The 27,214-nt window shown below is 39.3% G+C and overlaps 1 protein-coding gene across 3 annotated transcripts in view; it reads right to left on the bottom strand.

The window, feature by feature from the left end:
- Positions 1-20,030: 20,030 nt before the first annotated feature.
- PI4K2B (phosphatidylinositol 4-kinase type 2 beta) overlaps positions 20,031-27,214 on the bottom strand; it is a 29,462-nt gene continuing 22,278 nt past the window's right edge. For all 3 annotated transcript variants that reach the window (XM_043871174.1, XM_043871173.1, XM_043871175.1), the window contains 3 exons: positions 24,773-24,906; positions 24,150-24,209; positions 20,031-22,398 (listed from right to left, as the gene is read on the bottom strand). In XM_043871174.1, coding sequence (XP_043727109.1) covers positions 22,225-22,398; positions 24,150-24,209; positions 24,773-24,906 — 368 coding nt within the window. In that variant the 3' untranslated portion in view covers positions 20,031-22,224. The remainder of the gene's footprint in view (positions 22,399-24,149; positions 24,210-24,772; positions 24,907-27,214) is intronic.

Below are 27,214 nucleotides of genomic sequence, written 5' to 3'. Positions count from 1 at the left end.
TCTAAAAATATAGCCAGGAGATGAAATGACTCTTGGGCTTCCCTTGTGGCTCAGCTGGTAAAGAATCCCCTGCAACGAGGGAGACTTGGGTTCTATCCCGGGATTGCAAAAATCTTCCCCTGGAGAAGGGAAAGGCTACCCAATCCAGTATTCTGGCCTAGAGAATTCCATAGACTGTATAGTCCATGGGGTCGCAAAGAGTCGGACACGACTGAAAGACTTCCACTCTTACATTCTGTGAAGGTTATGACCACGGATGACTCTTAGCAGTGCAGCAAAGATTTGGTCTGGTTACAAATCCAAAAGGCAGCATCACCACCACCACCAGCCACGACTGATAAAAATAGCTGAAGACTCAACTTAGTAAAGATGTCAGTTATCCCCATATTCAGAGCATATCTTGGTCAGATGTTTGTAGATTTGGACAATATTATTCTGAAATTTATAAGGAAATGTGAGAAAACTAGAATAGCCTAAAGAATTTTGAAAAATAATAAAGTACGAGAAATTAGTCTACCCAATTTCAAGACTTATTGTGTAACTGCAGTAAACACATGAATGGTTGTAGATGAAATAGTCAATAGCTATAGTATGTAATATATATTATATATATACACAGCTCCACCCATCAACAGGAAATTGAATTAAAGATTTACTGAGCATGGCCCCGCCCATCAGAACAAGACCCAGTTTCCCCCTCTGTCTGTCTATCTCATCAGGAAGCTTCCATAAGCCTCTTATCCTTCTCCATCAGAGGGCAGACAGACTGGAAACCACAATCACAGAAAACTAATCAAACTGATCACATGCACCACAGCCTTGTCTAACTCAAAGAAACTATGAGTCTTGCTGTGTAGCGCCAACCAAGACGGACAGGTCATGGCGGAGAGTTCTGAAAAATGTGGTCCACTGGAGCAGGGAAAGGCAAACCACTTCAGGATTCTTGCCTTGAGACCCCACAGACAGTATGAAAAGGCAGAAAGATAGGACACTGAAAGATGAACGCCCCAGGTCAGTAGGTGCCCGATATGCTACTGGAGATCAGGGGAGAGATAACTCCAGAAAGAATGAAGAGATGGAGCCAAAGCAAAAACAACACCCAGTTGTGGATGCAACTGGTGATGGAAGTAAGGTCCAATACTGTAAAGAGCAATATTGCATAGGACCCTGGAATGTTAGGTCCATGAATCAAGGCAACTTGGAAGTCATCAAACAGGAGATGGCAAGAGTGAACGTTGATATTTTAGAAATCAGTGAACTAAAGTGGGCTGAAATGGGTGAATTTCACTCAGATGACCATTTTATCTACTACTGTGGGCAAGAAACCCTTAGAAGAAATGGAATTGCAATCATAGTCAACAAAAGAGTCTGAAATGCAGTACTTGGATGCACTCTCAAAAACGGCAATGAGTTTGTAATGTACAGTGAGGCCTGGCGTGCTGCAGTCCATGGGGTCGCAGAGAGTTTGACGCGACTGAGCAACTGAACTGAACTGATATTATGTAAAAAAAAAATGATGCTACTCATACATATTTTGACTCACTCATTTAATACTAGGGTATATTAATCTAGAAATGCCGCTCTTTTCCTGCACTTTTTATGCAGTAGTTTCACTCAGATCTTCACCTGCACCTGTAGTAGCTGGTCTTTGACCTAACAATGCCCCCTTTTCAAGTTCTCCAGCACGGATTTCTGGAGCACATTATCTGCACTTCTACATCTCCAGTTAGGAAACTTTCAGGACCTGCTGTTGATGGTATTTTGGGATGTATCTTAAGCCTTAATTATTCATTCACATTAGCAGTTAACACTTCTATTTTTTAAGTTTTGGCTTATAGGTATGTATCTGTAATCTTTAAAAGGCTTGTTTACAAAATTTGTGATTGAATTCATGAAATCATATCACCAGAAATAATTACCATTTTTTTGGAGGGGTTAATAAATATGTTCTCAAACACTGGACTCTGTCTCTTTAAGTGTCTCCCAGGGTTGCTTCTACTCTCCTTTGGAGACTGCGCCTTTGTCTGCACCAGGTCTGAGTTGCAGCACATGGGATCTTAGTTCCCCATCCAGGGGTAGAACCTGGGCCCCCTGTACTGGGAGCATGGAATCTTAGCCACTGGACCACCAGGGAAGTCCCCTGATTCTATATTTTCTTATTCTCTCTTAAATAATTGTGATTCCATGAGATAACCTGTAAAAACAGCCCAAATCAGTCTGGATTTTCAGCCTTTACAGGAAAGATTCCCCAAACAGTAAAAATATAACAAAAATTGATCCAAATAAAGTAAATGAGAGCGCATCCCTTCATATGACAGAAATTGAAGTTTTCAAAAATAACATGATCCATAGGTGAATTTCTCTTTTCTGGGGGATAATTTTGGAGAGAAAAAAAAGTCTCCCATTATGTTCAGATATATATGTTAAATATATATAGATGGGGAGACAATGGAAACAGTGACAGACTTTATTTCTTGGGCTCCAAAATCAGTGCAGATGGTGACTGCAGCCATGAAATTAAAAGACTTTTGCTCCTTGGAAGGAAAGCTATGACAAACCTAGACAGCATATTAAAAAGCAGAGACATCACTTTGCTGACAAAGGTCCATCTAGTCAAAGCTGTGGTTTTTCCAGTAATCATGTATGGATGTAAGTGTTGGACCATAAAGAAGGCTGAGTGCCAAAGAATGGATGCTTTTGAACTGTGGTTTTGGGAAAACTCTTGAGAGTCCCTTGGACTTCAAGGAGAGCAAACCAGTCAATCCTACAGGCAATCAACCCTGGAAATTCATTGGAAGGACTGATGCTGAAGCTGAAGCTTCAATACTTTGGCCACCTGATGTGAAGAGCCGACTCATTTGAAAAGACCTTGATGCTAGGAAAGATTGAAGGCCAGAGGAGAAGGGGCTGACAGAGGATGAGGTGGTTGAGTGATATACACTCAATGGACATAAGTTTGAGCAAGCTCCAGGAGATGGTGAAGGACAGGGAAGCCTAGCATGCCACAGCCCATGGCATCACAAAGAGTCGGACATGACTGAGCAACTGAACAACAAAATGTTAAATAGCATATGTTGGTTCCTTGCTGGAGAGGCCATGCATATGAGCATTAATTTATGAATGTTTCATGTTATTGCCTCATAATATTTTTAGTTTGTACACAAAAATCCTTGAGCAGAAAACAGCTAAGAGTCTTAGCAGGACTCTGAGACAGACCCTTGTCATACTTCCATCTCAGAGCATGATCTTTAATGCTGCTAAGAGACACTTGATTTTGGTACTCCACCCCAAACAGAGGACAAACTGGTGATCTTCCTATGGACATCAGGAAGTCTTACTCCTTGACTTTCTGAATAAAAGCCCTCAGTCCCCAAATCTCCTGCAGAGAAGATGGGGGAAGCATTTGGTAGGGCTCTCTGTCTTCTCTACCTTCTCTAACAGAATTCCAGTTTCCTTTGGGAAAACAACCATCCTCCGTTTCAGCCCATTGTAGGTTGTTTTTTTTTTTTTTTTGGCTGTGCTAAGTCTTTGAAGCAGCGTTCAGGTTCTTCACTGCAGCCCGCAGGCTTCTCTAGTTGAGGCATCTGGGCTTAGTTGCCCCATAGCATGTGGGATCTTAGTTCCCCAACCAGGGACCAAACCTGCATCCCCTGCACTGGAAGGCAGATTCTTAACCACTTTTACCAGGGAAGTCCTTAGCCCATTGTAGTCTGAGAGAACAAAGAACCATATAGACTGGCTTGGGTTTGGGGAAATGACTTGGAGCTTCTGCTGGAATGCCTGTAAAAAAAAGCTGTTACAGGTCCATTTTGTCATCTCAGAGATTTCTCATAGTGGAGGGGTTCAGCTCTCCAGTCTTACCTAAGCTAAGTCATTGTCTAGATGGTCTACATCCACCTTGACAAGGATAACACAGCTCTTCTCCATGTGTGCCTCAGCCTCCTACTGTAACCAACTGGCCAGCTTGGGCACATTTTTCTCATGAGAATAACAGAAACACAATAGAGCTAGGAGAAACAGACAAGCTTCTTAAGGCGTAGGCTTGGAGCTGCACTATCACTTCTACCTCCTTCTTTGGGCTCAAGCAGGTCATGGGGTCAAACATTAAAGTTACAAGGCAAAGGGAATAGGTCACAAAGGGCTGAAGAACTGGAGGCAATGACACAGTCTGCCACAAAAGCACTCTTCGCTGGGGCAACCAAGTGTCTGGTGGTACTGTTTCCAACCACTCCCAAGTGGCGCTAGTGGCCGGTGCTCCACAACAAGAGAAGCCGCCACAATGCAAAGCCTAAGCACCATAACTGGAGAATAGCCCCCACTCAACTGCAACAGGAGAAAGCCTGAGCAGCAGTGAAGACCTAGCATGACCGAAAATAAAGAAATAAATAAAATTATTTTATAAAAAAAAGAAGAAAGCATGTACACCTGACAGCTACATTATCATGTAACAGTGTGGTCATGCCAAGCACTTACATGTGAAATATATACTCTATTGCAAGTAACTGTCCTTTTAAAACATTTTGTGCACTTTATTTTATTAAAAATTAGGTGTTTAGTTAGATTGCCTTATCTATGAATTTCATTTTGAGGGAGTCAAGGGGGTCAGCAAAGTATTTTTTATGAAAAGAGGACAAAGGGGAAAGGTTGGGACCATCCATAGAGGTAATCCAATGCATACGGCTCAGCCTGGTGAGGGTGGGTCACTGAACCACACAGAGCCCCCTTCGAATCCTGCTCCACCATTCACAAATTAATTATGCCACCGACTTCAGGCAAGTTGCTCAGCATCTCTGAGTCTTTCTCAGGTTTACTATATGTAATAATACACGTGGCTTCTGAGTCGAGGGAAGAATGAAATGAAAGCTCGTGCGCAACATTCGGATCCTGGCAGGAAAGAGACAGCACATCACACGGGGTAACTGAAGGAAGTCTTGTAAGGGGGCTGTTTACCAGGTTGTGGGCAGAGTTAAGGGGAACTACCCAGGGAAAGTGTATTCCCTTAGGGCTATTAATAGCGGGAAGTTATTTCCACCCCAGGTCTACAAGGCCAAGGAAGTTACTGCAAACCCAAAGAGAATAATTATGTGGAAGGAACAGCCCTGCAGAGTGATGGCCTTCAGCAGAGGGCCTCAGCCAGCCATGGCAGGCCCACAGGGAAGAAGCTGAGGGAATAAATATCCAACCTCACTTTCTTCCTTTGGCCCTCAGATCTTTCATCTTTTCATCTCCTATGGGCAAAAAAAAAAAAAAAGGAAGAAAGAAAGAAAAAAAACAAACAAAAAACACGGAAATGAGATGTGGAGATGCCTGCTGATGGTGTCCATGAATGAAGGTCAGCCTCCCAGAACATAGAGCAGAGGGGGGAAGGTGGAGGGTAGATACGGATGAGCAAACAGATGTTTACACAGCACAAAAAATCACACAACACAGTACACGGCTGAGTAAGAAATTTCATAAGTGGTAGCACAGTTAACTAAATAAGTGAACAAACACACACACACATACCCACGTATAGTGTATATATATTATATACATATTACATACATGAGAAACTCAACCTCCCCAAAGTATGACCAGAAACTCCACTAGAATCTAGTTCATCTTGTAGGGAAAGAAAAAGAAAAAAATCTTTTCCTCTACTCACCTTGTGTTCTCCGCCTGAGGCCCTACAAATTAAACTAAAAAAAAAAAAAAACAAAAAACCAAAACTAGGTTAATAAGAAAAAAACAAGCAGACATTTATGAACATTTTTTGTCAACCATACACATGGGGACATTAGAAGTGAGTCTCTCACAGAGGTGGTTAGAACCTAGGCTTATATTCAATCTCTTGACAAAAGAACAGTATATATTTAGAGACATAAGATATGAGAAGGACTTTGAGCTCCTGTGAATGGCAAATTTCGGGAAGGCAAGGAGACGGTGAAACTAATGGTAAATAAGGATTTAGAATTATCTCTAGTGGTTTATTTCTGTTCTTAATAGAGAAGGGAGGTGGCTGGGAGTGAGGGAGTGAAGGGGGCATCTTTACAAGTTATCTTTACAGAGTATGTCCCACCTCTAGGTAAATAAGAGGAGGACAGTGAGCTTTTCTTATATCTGCTGATTCTCAGTTGCCTTAAGCTCCAAATCGTGCTTAAGCCAAAGTGGCATATTCTGTTACCTTTCCATCTCTTTATTCAGAGACTTTTTCCTACTGCATTCCTGTATATATCAAATTTCCACACCAGCAATGACAACTTGCTCTCTTTGAACCACAGACTTTTGAACTTTTAAAATAATAAATAGTAATATTTGCCCTCAAAACATAGGGTGGATGTTGACCCAGTAAATGAGCGGCATTTAGGCTAAGAGTCAGACACGACTGAGCAACTTCACTTTCACTTTTCACTTTCATGCATTGGAGAAGGAAATGGCAACCCACTCCAGTGCTCTTGCCTGGAGAATCCCAGGGATGGCGGAGCCTGGTGGGCTGCCGTCTATGGGGTCGCACAGAGTCGGACACTACTGAAGCGACTTAGCAGCAGCAGGTTAGAGATTGATGGAACTGTGGTTTGCAATTCCTCACCTACAGCGCGGAGAGCCAGCATAGCTGAATGTTAAAATGCTTAGACACTGTGCCAGGATGGTAGCGACCTTGGTTTAAACCAGTGCCTTGGTTGAATGGCAGTTCCTCATTACCTGTAAGTGCCACAACTTGAAACAAACACCCTAAGGGAGAGCAGCTTTCTGGATTGTTCCCAAAGCCCCACTGAGATTAAAGGCAGGCTTCTTCACCCAGACAGGCATTTCTGCACAAGCCTCACTGAATCTGGTTAAACCAGTTCCAAGCTGCCAGGGGATCAGCCCTAAATGTTTACACAACTTTCTGGCTCTTGCAGAAGGCAAAGCTACCTGGTTTTTCTACTGTTTCTGAAAGCTTCGGTAGTTTCAGAAGGCTTAATGGTCAGGTGGGGGTTGTGTATCCAGAGCTGAGGAGCAGCCAGGGTTCCTGGAGTCAAAGGAAAAATAAACACATCTTTTTGCATACAGAGTAGATTAGCGGCTTCCTTTTGATATCATCTGCTTTCAATTTCCGGGTCCTAAAAAACCCCACAAGGTCTTAAAAAACCCCACAAGGCGACCTACAGAAGTACCAGCCACCAACTGCCAGGTTAACATTTCACTGGCTGGAAAGGAGTGTCAGGATTCTGAGCAAATACCTTTTGAAATGTCATTTAATTTCTAGGGAGTCAGGTTTGCATAAATCTCTCAATGTTACCCAGTGACCTCAGGTGCCTTTTCCTCTCAACCCCAGATCAACCCCAGGTGTCACACGACAGAAAACTTTAAAATAGCCTTTGATTCCCAATCTGTCACCATGCTCCAGGAAACATGATATTCAATCCAGAAATGTATGCAATAATCCAAACCCATAAACACAGATGTGTGCTTTATTTTATCATCTAAAACCAAAAATCCAAAAGTGCCATTAATACACACAGACAGCTGCTCGGATAGAAACCAAATCTATAACAGAATTTGTACTGCACTTTTCACAAAATACATATATGTTATGTTTCATCCTCTTTGCAAACTCTGAAGTTAGCATTAGCTCTTGTAATTTACATGGGGAGAGAAAGTTGTTCTGAGAGATTACCCGATCTGCCCAGGAGCACAGAGCTAACGAAGGGTGGAGCCAGGACTTAAACACAGGTCTCTCTCAATCTCAGACTCTCAGTCCAAAGAGAACTGTGGCCTGCCTTTTAATTATTAAAGATAAGCAATATTAGAACATAAGTTTAATGTATTTCAAAATGACAAAAGTTAAACCTGTTGTATTAGTTAGCGTTAGAATAAAAGCTTCAAGCCTAAGGATTTATTTTTCATCAAAAAATTTTTACATGGAATCTGAAGCAGGTTTGTTGTTCAGTTGCTCAGTTGTGTCCGACTCTTTGTGACTGCATGGACTGCAGCATGCCAGGCTTCCCTGTCCTTCCTTATCTTCCAGAGCTTGCTCAAACTCATGTTCATCAAGTCGGTGATGCCATCCAACCATCTCATCCTCTGGCCCCTTCTCCTCCTGCCTTCAATCTTACCCAGTGTCAGGGTCTTTTGTAATGAGTCGGCTCTTCGCACCAGGTGACCAAAATATTGGAGCTTCAGCTTCAACTGAAGCAGGTCAAAACTTACTGAATACAAAATGATGTTGACTAATAACACACTTTGCTCAGATACATGTATTTGTGTTATATACTTTCACAGTTCAATCCATGGGCACACTTAACATTTAGGGATCTTCATATAAGAAGCACTGAGAAAAGCAAAATAACTCCCAGCAATGGATAAATGCAGCAAAAGTTAAATATGACTTTGTTTCAAGTTATGTATTTTGTTCCTGAGATTTTATGCTTAATTACTACCATTCATGACAACATTCTTTTGATATTATGACAGATTAGAACATTTGTTTGATGGAAACCAACTCATCATCATTATCATTATCATCAAAAAGAGAGCTAAATAAGTAAAATTCATTGATTAAAAAAAAAAAAGATGGGACAAGAATTAAGTTTTCAAATAAATGGGAGTGGAAGGAGATCTAGCCATGCTCCACAGACAAAAATATATTTTGATTTGTGAAAAGAGTTCTTGCTGCCATGGCTCTCTGGCTTTTTTGGGATCTTCTCCCCTACCATGATGAATTTGTTGATAAAAATAGATGGAGAAATATACCATGTTCATGGATTGGACGGATCAATACAGTGAAAGTTAGTATACTACCCAAAGCAATCTGTAGACTCAATGCAATCCCTATCAAGTTACCAACGGTATTTTTCACAGAACTAGAACAAATAATTTCACAATTTGTGTGGAAATACAAAAACACCTCAAAGAGCCAAAGCAATCTTAAGAAAAATGGAACTGGAGGAATCAACCTGCCTGACTTCAGACTATACTACAAAGCTACAGTCATCAAGACAGTATGGTACTGGCACAAAGAAAGAAATATAGATCAATGGAACAAAATAGAAAGCCCAGAGATAAGTCCATGCACCTATGAACACCTTATCTTTGACAAAGGAGGCAAAAATATACAATGGAGAAAACACAATCTCTTTAACAAGTGGTGCTGGGAAAACTGGTCAACTACCTGTAAAAGAATGAAACTAGAACACTTTCTAAAACCATACACAAAAATAAACTGAAAATGGATTAAAGATCTAAATGTAAGACTAGAAACTATAAAACTCCTAGAGGAGAACATAATCAAAACACTCTCTGACATTAATCACAACAGGATCCTCTATGACCCACCTCCCAGAGTAATGGAAATAAAAGCAAAAATAAACAAATGGGAGCTAATTAAACTGAAAAGCTTTTGCACAACAAAGGAAACCATAAGCAAGGTGAAAAGACAGCCTTCAAAGTGGGAGAAGATAATAGCAAATGAAGCAACTGACAAAGAATTAAAATAAAAAATATACAAGCAGCTCATGCAGCTCAATACCATAAAAACAAATGACCCAATCAAAAAATGGGCCAAAGAACTAAACAGACATTTCTCCAAAGAAGGCATACAGCTGGCTAACAAACACATGAAAAAATGCTCAACATCACTCATTATCAGAGAAATACAAATCAAAACCACAATGAAGTACCATCTCACGCCAGTCAGAATGGCTGTTATCAAAAAGTCTACAAACAATAAATGTTGGAGAGGGTGTGGAGAAAAGCAAACCCTCTTACACTGTTGGTGGGAATGCAAACTAGTATAGCCACCATGGAGAACAGTGTGGAGATACCTTAAAAATTGGAAATATAACTGCCATACGACCCAGCAATCCCACTGCTTGGCATACACAGTGAAGAAACCAGAACTGAAAGAAACATGTGTACCCCAGTGTTCATCACAGCACTGTTTACAATAGCCAGGACATGGAAGCAACCTAGATGTCCATTGGCAAATAGATAAGACAGTTGTGGTACATATATATACACACAATGGAATATTACTCAGCTATTAAAAAGAATACATTTGAATCCATTCTAATGAGGTAGATGAAATTGGAGCCTATTATACAGAGTGAAGTAAGTCAGAAAGAAAAACATCAATACAGTGTATTAATGCATATATATGGTAACTATGGTTACCCTAGAAACCATCAGGGTAAAATGGTAGAATGGTAACGATGACCCTATAGGTGAGACAGCAAAAGAGACACAGATATAAAGAACAGACTTTTGGACTCTGTGGGAAAAGGCGAGGGTGGGATGATTTGAGATAATAGCATTGAAACATGTATATGACCATATGTGAAATGGATCACAGTCTGAGTTCAATGCATGAAACAGGGCACTGAAAGCTGGTGCACTGGGACAACCCAGAGTGATGGGATGGGGAGGGAGGTGAGCGGGGGGTTCAGGATGGGGGACACATGTACACCCATGGCTGATTCATGTCAATGTGTGGCAAAAATCACCACAATATTGTAAAGTAATTAGCTTCCAATTAAAATAAATGAATTAAAAAAATTAAATCTCTCTTATCTAACTCCTGATACAAATGCATTACGAAGTATGCAGAATCACTTGGGAAATATTGCCAAAAATGTTTAACCTGAACCTATTCAAGCTTTTAGATCTCACTTCCAGTTTAGAGGAAATACAGGGGATAAAGAATCAAGTGGAACACTAAGAGGAAATAATGAGACAAATCCAGAATGGGGGATATCCCAAAAGTTAATGTCATGGGGAAAGTTAAGGGACTGTTCTAGATGAAAAGACACAACAAACAAATGCAATGTATGAAATTTGATTGGATCTCAATTCAAAGAAACCCAGCTATAAAATATACACTTGGTGAATAATTGAAGATATTTGAATGTGGTGTATATAATAGAATTTTTTTTGTTAATTTTCTTAGTAGCAACAACCTTGTGATAAGTAGAATGACCTTTATCTGCTTCTCTTTCAACATCATCTTTCCACATAAGCTTCTTGGGCTTCTTCACAGCATGGTGGACTCTGGGTAGTTGAACCTCTTTACATGGCATCTGACTTCCAAGGGTAAGTGGAGGCTGCCAGGCTTTTTAAAGTTAAGCCCAAAGCTGGCATTGCTATCCTTTTGTTACATTCTGATGATCAAAGCAAGTTGCAAGGCCAGGTCAGATAGAAATGGGGGAGGAGTAGACTCCACTTCCTGATGGATGGAAAAGTACATGCTTGCAAAGAGGGAAGGGAGTGCTGACAGCCATCTTTGCAGACTATCTACACCCTTCCGTCCAGAAAACGGATTAAATATACCCACTGAATGAAAGCCACACCCTCCACAGTACAAATCTAGATGTTGAATAGATGCTTCTACTATGAATAAGAAAAATGCTGAGTGCTCAAATCAAATCCAGTGAAGCATTTTGTTTACAAAGCATTTCATTTTCCCTCACCTTGTACGCATGGAATGCACAATTTAAGAAGCAAAGATAGAAATGTGCACACACAATCAAAGATGAAGACATTACTCCCTAGAAAACACTTTTAGACCTAACTCCATTTTCTGGTTTTCCTTCTGCCTTTGAGCAGTATCTGACAAGCTCACTGTTCTACGTCATGTCTGACTCTTTGCTATCCCATTGACTGTGGCCCGTCAGGCTCCTCTGTCCTTGGAATATTCCTGGTAAGAATACTGGAGAGGGTTGCCGTTTCTTTCTCCGGTGAATCTTCCTGACCACATCTCTTGAGTCTCCTGCATTGGCATGAGGATTCTTCACCAGCTGTGCCACCTGGGAAGTCCTAGAAGTACCTAAAGAATGAGTCCAAGGGCTGAAACTGCTACTGATGTCCAAACTGCCTGTTGGAGAATCTGGCACACGTGAATACCCATAAATGTTTGTTGAAATCCATGTGTGACATATCTATCATACAAACTGTTGTCCATGCAGGAATTGGAATTTTAGCAAATGAGAAAGAGTTAAAGCAAATTCATGTATCTGCCATGTTTGAGAAACGAGCTGGTCTGGTTCACAACTGTGTAGAACAGAACCAGGAGGCCAGCAGTCAGCAAGATATTTACTTCAGTTGTCAAAATACTTATTACAAATCCAAAGGTCACAAAAGTCCCACACGTTATGAAGATGAAAGTTCCTCAATCTTCACTTCAGAAAATATTTACAGATGGGTGTTCCTATTATTTCAGTTGTCCACTGAGGATTATGACTAAGCAGGTGGCTGGAACTGCAGCCGTGGCCAAGGGAGAGGCCGAGCCTGGCCACCTTCAGAGAGACTAACACATGTGGAGGTGCCTAGTAATTTTTGGTTGGGATAGTGCTGTCAGCTGAATTGTGTCCCTGCATCAAATTCATATGCTGAAGCTATTGCCTCCATGTGACTAGATTTGGAGGTACAACTTTTCAAGAGGTAATTAGGATTAAATGAGTTGGGTAGGATGGATTGGGAGATTGCGATCCACACAAACGCTATTGACACGATGTATAAAATAGACAATGAGAACCTACAGCAAAGCACAAGGAACTCTACTCAGCGCTCTCCGATGGCCTAAATGTGAAGGAAACCCCCAAAACGGGAGGTGTGTACATGTGCAGTTGACTCATTTTGCTGTTCAGTAGAAACGCACACATTGTAAAGCAACTCTACTCCAATAAAAAGTAATGAAAAAATTAAAAACAGAACAAAAAATCAAATGAGACAGGCCCTAATTCAATCGAACTGGTGTTCTCATAAAAAGAAGAAAGAGACATGAGGGACTTAAGTGCAAGACGAAAAGCCCGTGTGAGGCTACAGTGGCAAGGCAGCGATGTGTAAGGCAGGAGAAAGGCCTCACCAGAAATCAAGCTGGCTGGCACCTTGATCTTGGGCTCCCAGCCCTTCCGAACTGTAAGAACATTTATTTCCATTGTTTAAGCCACTCTGTGGTATTTTTTTCATGTCAGCCAGCCCTAGGAAATTAAGAAAGGTGGTATACAAAGCATTCACATAAATGTGTTCCCGAATAAAAACTTACTTTAAAAAATGAAATAATTGAAACATATGGAAAACAGAGAATATTTAAAAGCTCACCTAAAATCTGCTGCCCAGATTTTAACAGATGTGGACATCTCATCATACTTGTTTCAGATTTTTAAAATTTTTTTTACATTCATATGAAAATCTGTTTATTGATCTTCCTTTGCAATTTGACAAGAAAAAAGTTGAGGTAATGTTACAAAACAATTAGGCCTTTGTCTTAGAACTCTGTACAAACATTCCAGCCAGAGGCAACTCCTTTGCAAACAGAGCAAACAACAGATTGTTTTTAAAGAAATAAAATGTTAATACTTAAAATTGGTACCCTTTAGATCTGCTTCCATATCCTCCTAACCTTGAGGTAACAACTCTTTCGAAATGGGAGGCTAATTTGTATGTTTCCTGTCGACTTTTTAATATATTATACTTAGCAGCTGCTGCTGCTAAGTCACTTCAGTCGTGTCTGATTCTGTGCCACCCCATAGACGGCAGCCCACCAGGCTCCTCCGTCCCTGGGATTCTCCAGGCAAGAACGCTGGAGTGGGTTGCCATTTCCTTCTCCAATGCATGGAAGTGAAAAGTGAAAGTGAAGTCGCTCAGTTGTGTAGAACTCTTCGCAACCCCATGGACGGTAGCCTACCAGGCTCCTCTGTCCATGGGATTTTCCAGGCAAGAGTACTGGAGTGGGCTGCCATTTCCTTCTCCACATATTATACTTAGATGTATGCGTATATCAAAAAGCAATGATAAGTACCATCGAACTGCTTTATATTTACATAAATGTGTAAATACTTTTGCAACTTAACATTTTTTTCCTTCAACATTGTTTTCAGGTTTATGTGTACATTTTGATACATGTGGCTATCGTTTAATTATTTTTAGTCCTCTGTGGTCTTCTATCATATGGGTATACCACAATTTACTTATCCATTTTCCTACTAATATTCAGGTTGTTCTCAATTTTTCGTTATTATAAACACTACAGCATTGACCAATCTTGTATATGTCTCCTTGAACGCATATACTACCAGCAAACTTGCATCTTCAATTTTACAAGAGATTGATCTCGAAAATGATTGTACCAAACTCCAGGCTTTTACTTCTCCCAAATCTGATAGGTTTACAGTAGTAATTCACCATTTATTGTTTCATGAAGAATACTTAACATACAATGAGCTGTGCAAATTGATGATCTTTGACAAATGTACTCACCTATGAAATCAGGACCACACTCAAGACACAAAGCATTTCCATCATCCCTTGAATTTCCTCAGGCCCCCATGCAAACCATCCACACCCCCACCCCATATGCCACCCCCAGCATCCATCTCAGTCCCCAAGTAATCACCGGACTGTTTTCTTTAGCAAGGAACTAGTTTTCGTTTTAGAAAACTTTATATAAATGGAACCAGATGGTATGTTCTCTTTGTGCCTGGCAGATTATTTTGGTTCGTTCTTGTTCAGTTGCTCAGTCATATCAAATTCTTTGCGACCTCATGGACTGCAGCACACCAGGCTTCCCTGTTCATCACCATCTCCCAGAGCTTGCTCAAACTCATGTCCATCAAGTCGGTGATGCCATCCAACCATCTCATCCTGTCGTCCCCTTCTCCTACCTTCAATCTTTCCCAGCATCAGGGTCCCTTCAAATGAGTCAGCTCTTTGCATCAGGTGGCCAAAGTATTGGAGTTTCAGCTTCAGCATCAGTCCTTCCAATGAATATTCAGGACTGATTTCCTTCAGGATGGACTGGTTGGATCTCCTTGCGGTCCAAGGGACTCTCAAGAGTCTTCTCCAAAACCATAGTTCAAAAGCATCAGTTCTTCAGCACTCAGCTTTCTTTATGGTCCAACTCATATTCATACAGAACTACTGGAAAAACCACAGCTTTGACTAGACGGACCTTTGTTGGCAAAGTAATATCTCTATTTTTTAATACAAAATATAGGTTGATCATAGCTTTTTTCCCAAAGAGCAAGCTTCTTTTAATTTCATGGCTGCAATCACCATCTGCAGTGATTTTTGGAGCCCAAGAAAATAAAGTCTCTCACTGTTTCCCTTGTTTCCCCATCTATTGGCCGTGATGGGACCAGATGCCATGATCTTCGTTTTTTTCTATGTTGAGTTTTAAGCCAGCTTTTTCCCTCTCCTCTCTCAACTTCATCAAGAGGCTCTTTAGTTCATCTTCACTTTCTGTCATGAGAGTGGTGTCATCTGTATATTTAAGGTTATTGATATTTTACCTGGCAATCTTGATTCCAGCTTGTGCTTCATCCAGCCCAGCATTTCGCATAATGTACTCTGCATATAAATTAAATAAGCACGGTGACGATATACAGCCTTGGCGTACTTTCCCATTTAGAATGAGTCCATTGTTCCATATCCGGTTCTAACAGTTACTTCTTGACCCGCATACACATTTCTCAAAAGGCAGGTAAGGCGGTCTGGTATTTCCATCTCTTTAAGAATTTCCTACAGTTTGTTGTGATCCACATAGTCAAAGGCTTTAGCATAGTCAACAAAGCAGAGAAGTAGATTGTTTCTGGAATTCTTTTGCTTTTTCTATGATCCAGCAGATGTTGACAATTTGATCTCTGGTTCCTCTGGCTTTTCTAAATCCAGCTTGAAGATATGGAAGTTCTTGTTTCATGTACTGTTAAAGCCTAGTTTGGAGAATTTTGAGCATTACTTTGCTAGCATGTGAAATGAGTGCAACAGTGCAGTAATTCTTTCAGTTAGCATAATGATTTTGAAGTTCATCCATGTTGCTGGGCTTATCAGTTTATCTTTTCCTTTTTATTTTATAAATGTATTTTTTGCTTATCCATTCATCTGTTGGTGAATTTAGGTTCTATCTAGCCGTTTGCTTTCATTTCTCCTGGGTCAGTAAAAGAAGAATGACTGGGTGGTATGATAGGTGTAAGTTTAACTTTATTCATTGTGGGTTTTATTTGTATTTCTTTGGTGATAACGTCAAGCTTCTTTTCATGTACTTACTGGCCATTCATTTGTCTTATTTTGTGAAGTGTCTATGTAAAATCTTTTGTTCATCTCTTAAATGAGTCATCTTCTTATTCTTGAGTTGTGCAATCTCTTTCTATATTTTGGAATTCTTTATCAGATATATTTGTCAAATATTTTCTCCCTGTTTGTGACTAGGAATTTTAATTTCTGAAGTATCTTTTGAAGAGCAGGATGTTTTAGTTTTGATCAAGACCAATTTATCAATTTTTTCTCTAATGGTTTGTGCCATTTGTGCTCTAAGAAATCTTTATGAAAACAAAGTAAGATTTTCTCCTGTTTTCTTCTGTAAATTTTAGCTCTGATACTTAGGTCTCTGTATGAGGTTAAGGTGAAAGTTCTGTGAGTGTGTGTGTGTGTTTATGTGTCTAGTTATTGCAGCACCATTTTTTGAAAAGACTACACTTTTCATTGAAATGCCTTGGCATCTTTCTTGAAAATTAGTTTACTATGTGTAACTAATATTTACACATTTTTTTTTCTGGATTCCCTATTCAGTTTCATTGATCCATGTGCCTGCTAAGTTGATTCAGTTATGTCCAACTCTTTGCGACTCCACGGACTGTAGCCCGCCAGGCTCCTCTGTCCATGGGATTCTCCAGGCAAGAATACTGGAGTGAGTTGCCATGCCCTCTTCCAGGGGATCTTCCTGACCCAGGGGTCGGAGCCTGTCTCTCTTTAAGTTTCCTGCATTGGCAGGTGGGTTCTTTACGTCTAGCACCACCTGGGAAGTCCTTCATGTCTATCTTTATCCCAATTATCACTGTCTTGATTGCTGTAGCTTTGTAAGTTCTGAGACCAAGTAGCCTATAAGTCCTCCACCTCATACTCTTGTCTCATAGTTTGGCCAAAACATTTCCATATATGTTTTAGAATTATCTTGTCAAATTAAAAAAAAATCCTGATGGCATTTTGACTGTGTATAGACAAACTTGGGAGCATCCATATCTTAATATTATTTATACATAATCATGGCATTGCTCTCCATTTATTTAAATCTTTTTCTCAAAATTTTTTTTAATAGCTGGTATAGAGTGCTTGCTTATATGTCTTTGGTTGAACTTATCCCTAGGAATCTCGTATGTTTTGCTGCTACTGGTATCTTTGAAGATTTTCTAACTGATGCTGCTGGGATATAAACCTTGCAAAATTCACTTATCAATTCTAATATAGTTTCCGGTAGATTCTTTTAAAATTTCTATGTGCATAATTATGACATTTGTAAATAATGACAATTTTCTTTCCAGTCCTCATTCCTTTTAATTCTTCCCTGCCTTTACTGCACTGGTTAAGCTCTCCAGTACGATACTGAATACAAATTGTGGAAGCAGACATCCTTGTCACATTATTGATCTCAGAGTGAAAGTGAAGTCGCTAGTCGTGTCCGACTCTTTGTGACCCCATGGACTGTAGCCCACCAGGCTCCTCTGTCCATGGGATTTTCCAGGCAAGAATACTGGAGTGAGTTGCCATTTCCTTCTCCAGGGAATCTTCCTGACTCAGGGATCAAACCCAGGTCTCCCGCATTGCAGGCAGATGGTTTAACCTCTGTGCCACCAGGGAAGCCCATTGATCTCAGAGAGAAAGTACCTAAGTCAGAATTCTGGCCCCCAAAGATGCCCACATTCTAGCATCCAGAATTTGTGAATATATTACATGGCCAAGGGGAATTAAAAGTTGAAGATGGAATAGAGATTACATGTAAGCAAGCCTTAAAATAGGGAGATTAGATTACCTGGGTGAGCCCAGTGTAATAACCAGGGTCCTTAAAAGTGCAAGAAGGAATCAGAAGGGTCAGTGTCAGAATGATGTGATGACAAAAGCATTCAACCCACTGTTGTTGGCTTTGGAGATGGAGGAAGAGGGCTGCAAGCCAAGGAATGTCTGAGGTTCATAGACACAAGAAAGGACAAGGAAACAGATTCCTTCCTAGAACCCCCAGAAAGAAACAGCCCTTTAACGCTTATGTCAGCCTTCTCATCTACACAGCTGACACACATGGAAGAGTTTGTCTTGTTTGAATACGCTAATGTTTGTGACTATTTATTACAGCAGCGACAGAAAACAAATAGAGGAAACTCCAGATTTTCCGGCACTAAGTATGATGTTTGCTGCAGTTTCTATGTATATGTTATCTGTTTGCTCTTGGGTTCCTTCTAGTGTATTTCTTATATAGTTTCAACTCTAATATTTCTTCTGAGCTCTGTCAGCAGTCATTTTATTTCCTATTGCTTACCCATCCAATTCTTCTTTTTTTTTTAATGTAGATAATCAACCTCTTTTTTTCCGCATCTAATTTCTCAGCTTTTCTGATGTTGATGCTATATTGTTCTTTCTTGGGCTATCATTTCTTGAATTCCTTCAGCATTTTAACAAATATTACTGTTTTCCTCTGCTTTGTAAATGTTTCTAGGATATCTTCATTTTCTGTAGGTTATCCTGTCTTCTTAAAGCATGCCTTACCATGTGGTCATGTTTAAAATGAGATGAACTTTGTCATACTTTGCTCCTTTATTTTCAGATTTCAGTGTAGATGGTGAGGTGGGCCTGGAATTTCTTGGTTTTGTGGTTCTAGGCTTCCCTCTTTTGCAGTTACTACAAATCATTTGATAAGATTTTTTTTAAATAACTTTTATTTTTAAATTATTATTTTTATTTTTTATTTTTACCTTTTTGACAGTGCTTCACAGCTTGTGGGATCTTAGTTCCCCACCTAGGGATTGAGCCCAGGCCCTGGGAATGAAAGCACGGAGTCCTAACCACTGGACCAGGGAATTTCCAGATGATGTGGGGTTTTTTGGCTGTTTTTTATTGTGGTGAAAGCCACATAATATAAAACATACTATTTTAACCATATTTAACTGTACAGTTCAGTGGCACTAGGTATACTCCCAGATGACATGGCTTTTTATGTACCTTCTTAGTACTTTCTGAATTGTCTTATCTGGTCCCCTGTTCCAAATGCATCAGAACCTTTCTCTCCTTTATCCCCAGGGTCCCTTCCTTGTTGATGTCTGTTTTGCACCTAGGAGTTTCTCTCAGTGTAGGCCTCTGTGCTCTCCCCAGATACTTCTGGGAACCCCACAGGCCAGGTTGCCCTCACCCCCTCATACCTCCCTGCAGGCTCCAGTTGAATGCTGACAGCCCTCTTCCAATTCTGATTGTGGTTTTGAATGCAACAGTTGATACTGCCATGACAACTGGGGCTCCTCCTTCTGGGGCTGAGGACATGTGGGCAGGTTCTGGGATCTTTGGCTCTTAGGACCATCACAAGACCCCCTCAAGACCCCCTCCCTTTCTCTCTGCTCACTCCTCCAATGCTGTTGTTCCCATGTGATCCTATTAGTTTCTTGGGTCCAGAGGGATATTCTTCCACCTAATTTTAGTGAAGATGGTGTCACTGTGACTTTTCTTTTGCTATTCCAGTTGCTCTATGAGGATCTGACATTAAGTAACTACTCACTGTGGCTGCCACCTAGCCTTCTGTAATTGGTTTTTAATTTTAAAATGTTTTATATTTTTCTGTTTATTCTGTAACACCTAGGATAGGACAGACTATGGTAAGTTTTAACAAATAAATGCAAAATCTTAGTGACTAAATACAAGCCCTTATTTCTTGCACATGTCACAGTCCAGTGCAGTTGGCATGCTCTACTGGTAGGTTTCCAAGCCTACCATGCCCTGGGTACTTCCACTTTGCAAATTCTTTGTTTATAGCCAAACAAGAAGACAGGAAAGTGGTCAACAGTGACCACTGGTTGTGAGGCAGTGAGTTTTATTGCCAGATCTGGAGGTCACATAACATCCTTGGCCAGACTCAGTCACGTGACTCCAAACCAACCACAAGAAAGGACTGGAAACAAAGCCACACCAAGAATCTCTTCCTCAACTCTGTACAGCTGCCCAAGCAACTTTGGGAAAGAAAGTGGACTATGAAACAGTACCCATCTCTTTGTACATCTGTAAAATGATTTAAAATGTAATCCAATCAAAGAACTGGTGACCACTGTTTTTAATAAGGTTTTAATTCCATTAGTACAAAACTTAAAAAAAATTTATGAATCAAGTCATTTCCAAGACTACCAAAAAACATGTCTCCATGTTTGCTGACAAATTTGGAGAATAAGGCAGCTTATATTTAAATAAAAATTAAAATGCCTCTAATTATAAAGATTCCAGCTAAACGTCTTTTGGAATGATAATGCATTAAGCTGTACTAACATATAAAGTAAGAAAATGGTGGTTTGGCATCATTCATAAACATAAACATATTAACAAACATTCTAAATATTCAATATACATACTTCAGGAGAAATCTAGAAATCAATCCTTTTTATTACCTTTAGTCTACATGTTTAACAATACAAATACACTCACTGAAAAAATTAACAATATTTAAATAAAAACAAAGTTCATGAAAATTTACAAAGTACAACCAATGTATTCTGACTTGTAATCATATCTTAAATATTTCAGCTTTATCTTTCTGACGTGGTCAGATCATTTAAAAATATTTTCAACCACTTAATTTTAGGATATAAAACAGTAGCAACTTACTAAGTTTATGTTATAAAAATTAATATAGCAATTATCAAAATACTGAAAAAAACTGTCTTATGAGAGCAGTATCCAGATCATAAAAACTTATGTCATTAAGAAAACATCTTCAAAAGGCACATTTTAATTACTGGTGTTTATCTAAAGATAGTAGCTTGAGTTTTGAATTTCCAGTCAGTTTTTCATTATCTCAGTATGAAGATCATGGAGGGTTGGAGAAAGTAAGAAAACACAGGTTTCCAGTGGACTTCACTGGGACAGCAGCGTCCTTACTCGTCACATCCACAAAGACCAAGAGAAAGATGTAGAGGAAGGGAGGATTTCTGGTCTAATTCAACCTTCAGGAAATACTTTTTACATAAAAATAACTTAGTTTAAAAGATTACAGGACAGAAAGCTTGAAAAACACAAGGCCAAGACCACAAACTGCCCAGTTTAATCTGAGTGGTGATGTTACTTGTTTGGAACCTAAGAAGAGAAAAGAGGCTTCTGCTTGCTTCTCTGGGATCAAATCTTCATATGGAGCTCATCTCAATTTAAATTACTCAATGAGTTAAAAGTACTACAAATTCCCAGCATGTCAGACATACTGGTGTTTAAAATAAAATAATGATTTTATGGTTATCTCTGTCATGTTCCCCTTTAACTGGGGCTGATATCCTAAAGTTGACTGTAATTATAACAACATCAGTAATTTCAAGTACTCTACAAAACTACTATTATTTTTAAGAGGTTATGTCCTAGGACCTCAAAATGCCATCCAATATACAGTTTGAGTTATGTTTTACTTTTCAGTGAAGTTTAATACTAATTGAAGTACTAAATTGAACCAGATCAGTACTCAGAAGTACTAACTGATTAAGTACTGATCCCATGCAAGAAACAGAAGGGATTTTTTAATGCTATTTTGGAATTTCAGAATACTGGGGATCTACATTTCATATTATTTCCCTCAAGTCTCAATTGAGTGTTTCCATTTTTTTTTTAAAGGTGGGAGACATCATTAGATTTTTTTTCCTCACTGTAAACAAAATAATTGACAAAAATATTCTGAAGTATGAAAAAGAAAATGGTTATCAGTTACTTAAACAAAATATAATTTTCTGGTCCCTAATAATGGTCATGTTAGGAGTATTTATTCAAGTTCTAAAATAGCAGCTTTTTAAATTAAGGCAACATTGCTTTATTCTTACCTATTTTTTATTAACTACTCTATTATAGCTCATAAGAGCACTTTTATCCTCAAAAGCCTTTTATAATGTAAGAAGAATTAACATGACCATTCTTGTCAATGTTTAGAAAGTATATAAAAAGTTACTGTATTCAAAGTCAACAAACACCTTATTTTTCTGTTTGGAATTCAAGAGTAATGACAGTCATTTCAGAATGTGTAAACTATGAAATTACCTTAAACTAACATCAACAACATAAGATAAAATTTTTCTACAAAAATACGATATAAGAGATATATCACTTCTTCCCTGAAATAGAAATTTAATATTTGGACAAAAAAACTGTAAACTCTGATTACATTCAAAAGACAACCTTTTAGAAACTTATTATTATTTGAGGCTCGGGCAGCTGGCGCTCTTGCCAGCAGATTTACGTGACAGTATGTTTTAACCACACAAGGCCACACAGCTGCTACCAGGAGGAGAAAAACGGCTTCCTGCAGTGGACAGTCTGGGTGAACGAGCTGCCGAGGTGGACGATCCGGCCCTGCCCTCCGCCCTGACTGCGCTCCACCACCACACAGGGCATCTGCACCAGCTGGACGGGACTCTTCCTGTCTCTCAGTGCCTGAGTGAGGTTTAAGATCTGTGGGGGGAGAGAGGCTTTCATCAGCTCAACAGAGGCAAAGGCCTCAGCTCACTGATAGTATTTTAACTCTCTATTCATAACTACAGCTTTTATTTTATCCATTTGTGCCCAACAGAGACGGTGATGCGGAGTACCCGCCATCAGTACAAGTGTGTGGAGGTATGTATGCTTGTACATACACATCCACATACACAACAAACGCACAAGATTAGAATTAAATAATTTTTGCCAATTGACAACTCTGAAATATTCTAGAATGCATCTACATCCAGAAGAATTGAATCAGAGATGGAATAAAGTGAATGGTTCCACATACATACTCCACTGACACTGGTCCTAAACAGACACTGGTCTAAATAGTCTCGTTTTTACTAAACGCTTGCCTTACCCACTCACTCAACAAATAAATTTATTGTGTGTTCACTGGAATTATTAATAGGACCTAGTATGAAGGCATTTCTTTTAAAATGTGACTAATAATGTTTATTAAAGTTAAAACTTTTGAATTTTACATTAAATAGCAGTAGGGTCATGATCAATCTCAAGAAGAGCATTCATTTCCTATTCTACCTGTGCCTATTTGGAACACTGGACCTCAGAAATACTAATTTACTTGAAATATATTTTTACACATTATCTGAAAAAAAATGGCAGAAATGATGAATAACTACTCCAATCCCTTCCATGTGGAATCTAAAGCCCTCCAAAATCTGACTCTCTAGCCTGCTTCTCCAACCTTTTCACTTACTATTTAAAACTTATGACTCCAGCAAAGCCCTGTGTAAGCACAACAGAACACCGAGAGGTATGCAAGCTAATAATCTGTCCTCTTTCCTAGCCCCGGGCAGAATCAGAGCCAAGGTTCCAAGATAGTGGTTTTACTCACTGCTTTCTTTCAATCACTAGGACAGTTTCTGGCACTGGTTCTGTCAATAAGCAATTAATGGATAAATACAACAGTTATTTAATTATATCCATTTGTTAATGTTGCATAATAAATAGTGCAAAAACTAGACTTGTCTTCTTGGTCACAGGTCTGCAGCAGCTACCTTAAATGAAATGTATCTTTTAGAAAGAAAAAATTAATTACTAAGTCACTGAATGACCATGTTTGCACTATAGTTTATTTTTATTTCAAGTCTTTCTTTTGGAATCTAAATACTAGTAGTAGAGCAGAAAAAGCAGAGTCACTTGTAGGTCAGTCTAGCCTTCAGGTCCACACCAGCAGATGTAATCAATACCCTGTGTTTCTAATTAAAGGAGGTGAAAAGGAGTGAGAGGACTGAGTTACAACTAGTACTTGTATGTCCCAAGTAGTGCTCGTCCTTGGTGACATGACTATTTATTGACTGCTCTAGCAAAGGTCAAACAAGTTCTCTGAGGAAAATCATCCACAGGGGACAGAACTTGGTATTGAAACATTCAGGCAAGTGGATTTGAGAAGGAGAAAGATACTAACACTCAGGAAAACAGTTATTAAAGTGAGGACAAGAATTAGCAGTAGCAGGAAACTAACTAACCAAATAATACACAACAAAGTAAAAAAAAAAAAAATCTAATATGGAAACAATACGGAAAAAAAAAGAGTAATGAAATCAACTTTATTTCTAATCATCTGAGCTATTTTGGTTCAGAATAAAGGACAGTACTGAGAGTTGTCTCTGCGTCACAATGAAGGAAAAAAGTTGACTACTGTTTCAGAGAGAGCTCTTTTCAATAATGAACAAGATCTTAAAAAAGTGACCTACCTGACCCCTCATCACAGACATCTGCTTTTCAAAAGTGGCTTTGTCAAATTTTCTGTCCATCTATCACAAACAGAAAAGGAAACATTATTATAAAAATCAAGCTCTTTGAAAAAAACACTTGAAAACAAATGAACTCTTCAACCTAGCACATGAGATCATTACAAAGCATTCCTAATAAAAAAAAGTTACACGAAAAGATTAATTTTACTTGATGCATTTTTGTGTACCTCTAGAATGACAATAAATAACTCTACTTATACTCCAACTTGTTCCAGAAAGGATTTAAAATGACTTTCCAGCCAACAGCTTTAGGCTCTTTTTAAGAGAATTAAATAATAACAGATCACCAAACATTTCTTATAATTCACAGAGTAATTTTGTAAAAGTTCCACTTTTGAAGAAAACAATTTCCCAAATTATAATGTAGTCTCATTTCAAAGAATACCCAAAGTGTAACTTCACAAATTTATGCTCCTATAAAGAAAAATGCTAACTCCTTTGTTACATCAGGTTCTGCAAGCAGTGATATCAGAAGTAGTAAACTGCAAATTAGCTCTATTAGGAAAAACTCTTTTAAGATTTATTTCATTTTCTGAAATAGTTAAAACTAAAAATCTATTTACCTTAAAAAGTTCATAAAGATCTTCACATAAATCTTGCACAAAGTTCATGTCTGAAATATATGGCAGAACCAAATTTTTTATTTCTTCAGAAAAAGGAACTTTTGCTTGAGGAAGCCAAGCCCAGTGAAATGGATCTAAAAAAAAAAGTATTCTTATCAGTGAGGGGAAATGGTTTATTTAGACTCACATTTATTCAGTATTTTTCTCTATAATTCCTGGGTTAACAAAAAGACAGGAGAAGTTATCAGAACAATTACTCTTTGCCATCTAAGTTATTCAAATTTTTAAGCTTAGATGGTTAATTCAGGTGGCTTCCTTGGTGGCTCAGAAGGTAAAGAATCTGCCTGCAATGTGGGAAACCCAGATTTGATCCCTGGGTCGAGAAGATCCCCTGGAGAAGGGAATGGCAACCTACTCCGGTATTCTTGCCTGGAGAATTCCATGGACAGAGGAGTCTGGCAGGCTCCAGTCCATGCAGTTGCAAAGAGCTGGACAGGACTGAGCAACTAACACTTTTACTTTCAGATGGTAAAGCACAGTATTTACCCGAGCTGGTTAGGTTTCTGAGTTTTAAACAGGAAAATAGTAGTTTTGATCATGAGTGTATCTCCAACAGCCCTATATCATATCTGAATGTCTGGCTGCTGTGTTTGGAAATTGAGGGGTACCTATAATTTGTTCACAGCCCCAGATATCATGACTGAGGTAGGTCTCCCTGCAGTTTCAGCCACAAATGGTCAGGAATTGATGACTCACTGGTGTGTGTGTATATGTCTGTGCTTAAAATTTTAAATCACTAGTAGGTCAATAGGTAAAATGTTCTAAAATTTTAAATCATTAGGAGGTCAATAGGTGGGCTTCCCTGATAGCTCAGTTGGTAAAGAATCTGCCTGCAATGCAGGAGACCCCAATTCGATTCCTGGGTTGGGAAGATCTGCTGGAGAAGGGGTAGGCTACCCACTTCAGTATTCTTGGGCTTTCCTTGTGGCTCAGCTGGTAAAGAATCCGCCTGCAATGCGGGAGACCTGGGTTCGATCCCTGGGTTGGGACAATCCCCTGAAAGAGGGAAAGGCTATACCCATTCTAGTATTCTGGCCTGGAGAATTCCGTGGACTGTATAGTCCATGGGGTGGCAAAGAGTCAGACACAACTGAGCAACTTTCACTTTCAGGTCATTAGGTAAGCCACTTTGAGAGAGAAAAGATTCATGATTTTGGGCTAACTCTAGTTCTCGCCCAAGAAGACCATTAAATATACACAGTGCCAGGACTAGAAAGATTCGGAAAGTAGTGAGATAATCTAGACATAGGGTGCATATTCAGATTCTTGCAAGAAAATGTAAGGTTTATGACGGTATGATCCCCTACAGAACTACAGTTCATTCAAGAAGAATCTCTAGCTTCTACCACTCAGAAAGCCCCGAGGAAAAAACACTTTGCCTTTAGAGTCATTTCTTCTGAATTCTCCTTTATCTGTCTCTTTGAATACTATGGAAAGTACAGTCCATTCCAAAGAAAGCCACCCCCTGATCAATTACATAAAAGAAAAGCTCTGATTCTCCGCCTGTCTCTAATTCCAATCCCTGCCCCTCAGCTTCCTCTATCACCGTTCACACTCTCCCCTAAAGCCACCAGTCATCTCATAAGGCTCTTTCCGGAAGTCCATGTGCAGTCCTCATGCTACTTCACGTGTTTTTGCAGCAAGCAGCACTGTTCTCTATCGTCTCCCTCTGTGAAATGTGGTTTCTGGTGCTACCACTGTCTCAAACTTTACCTTCTGTCTTTTAAGCCATTTCTCTTTTGTTGGCTTTTTCTCCCGGTTTCAACATCACCATTGCCAGACTCTACACTTAGTCTTTTCTCTCCTTCATTTACCAAACATTCATGAAATGTCTATTGAGTCCCTACGTATCTCACATTGCTCAAGTGATGGCATTTGCTCACCATGATGTTCCCAGGTGCAACACCACCATGGCTCCTGCTTACCAAGGTGACAGTTTAAAAATGACATCCTCAATACCAATTACTCTTCCAACCTAGGGACTGAATCCAGATCTCCCGCATTGCAGGCAGAGTCTTTACTGACTGAGCTACCAGGGAAGCTCCACCAAACATTCATGAAGCATTTACTGAGTACCTGTGTATCTCACATTGCCTGAGTGATGGCATTTGTTCACCACGATTTTCCCAGGTGATAGCAACTCCACCATGGCTTCCACTTACCAAAGTAACAGTTTAAAAATTACATCCTCAATACCAATTACTCTTTCAAGTTCTAGACCCTTATTTTTTGGTGTCTGTGTTTGGTAAAATTTTTCAGGTGTATTGTAGGCATCTTAAACTTGACACCTTTAAAAGGCAATCTGTATATAGATTCCAAACCATTAGAGGTAAAAAAGAAAAATAGAACAAAGACATCTCAAGTCAGTTCAACCAAAGATAG

Source organism: Cervus elaphus, chromosome 17 (assembly GCF_910594005.1).
Source record: "Cervus elaphus chromosome 17, mCerEla1.1, whole genome shotgun sequence".
NCBI classification, from domain to species: Eukaryota; Metazoa; Chordata; class Mammalia; order Artiodactyla; family Cervidae; genus Cervus; species Cervus elaphus.
This window is presented reverse-complemented; position numbering and strand designations above follow the sequence as displayed.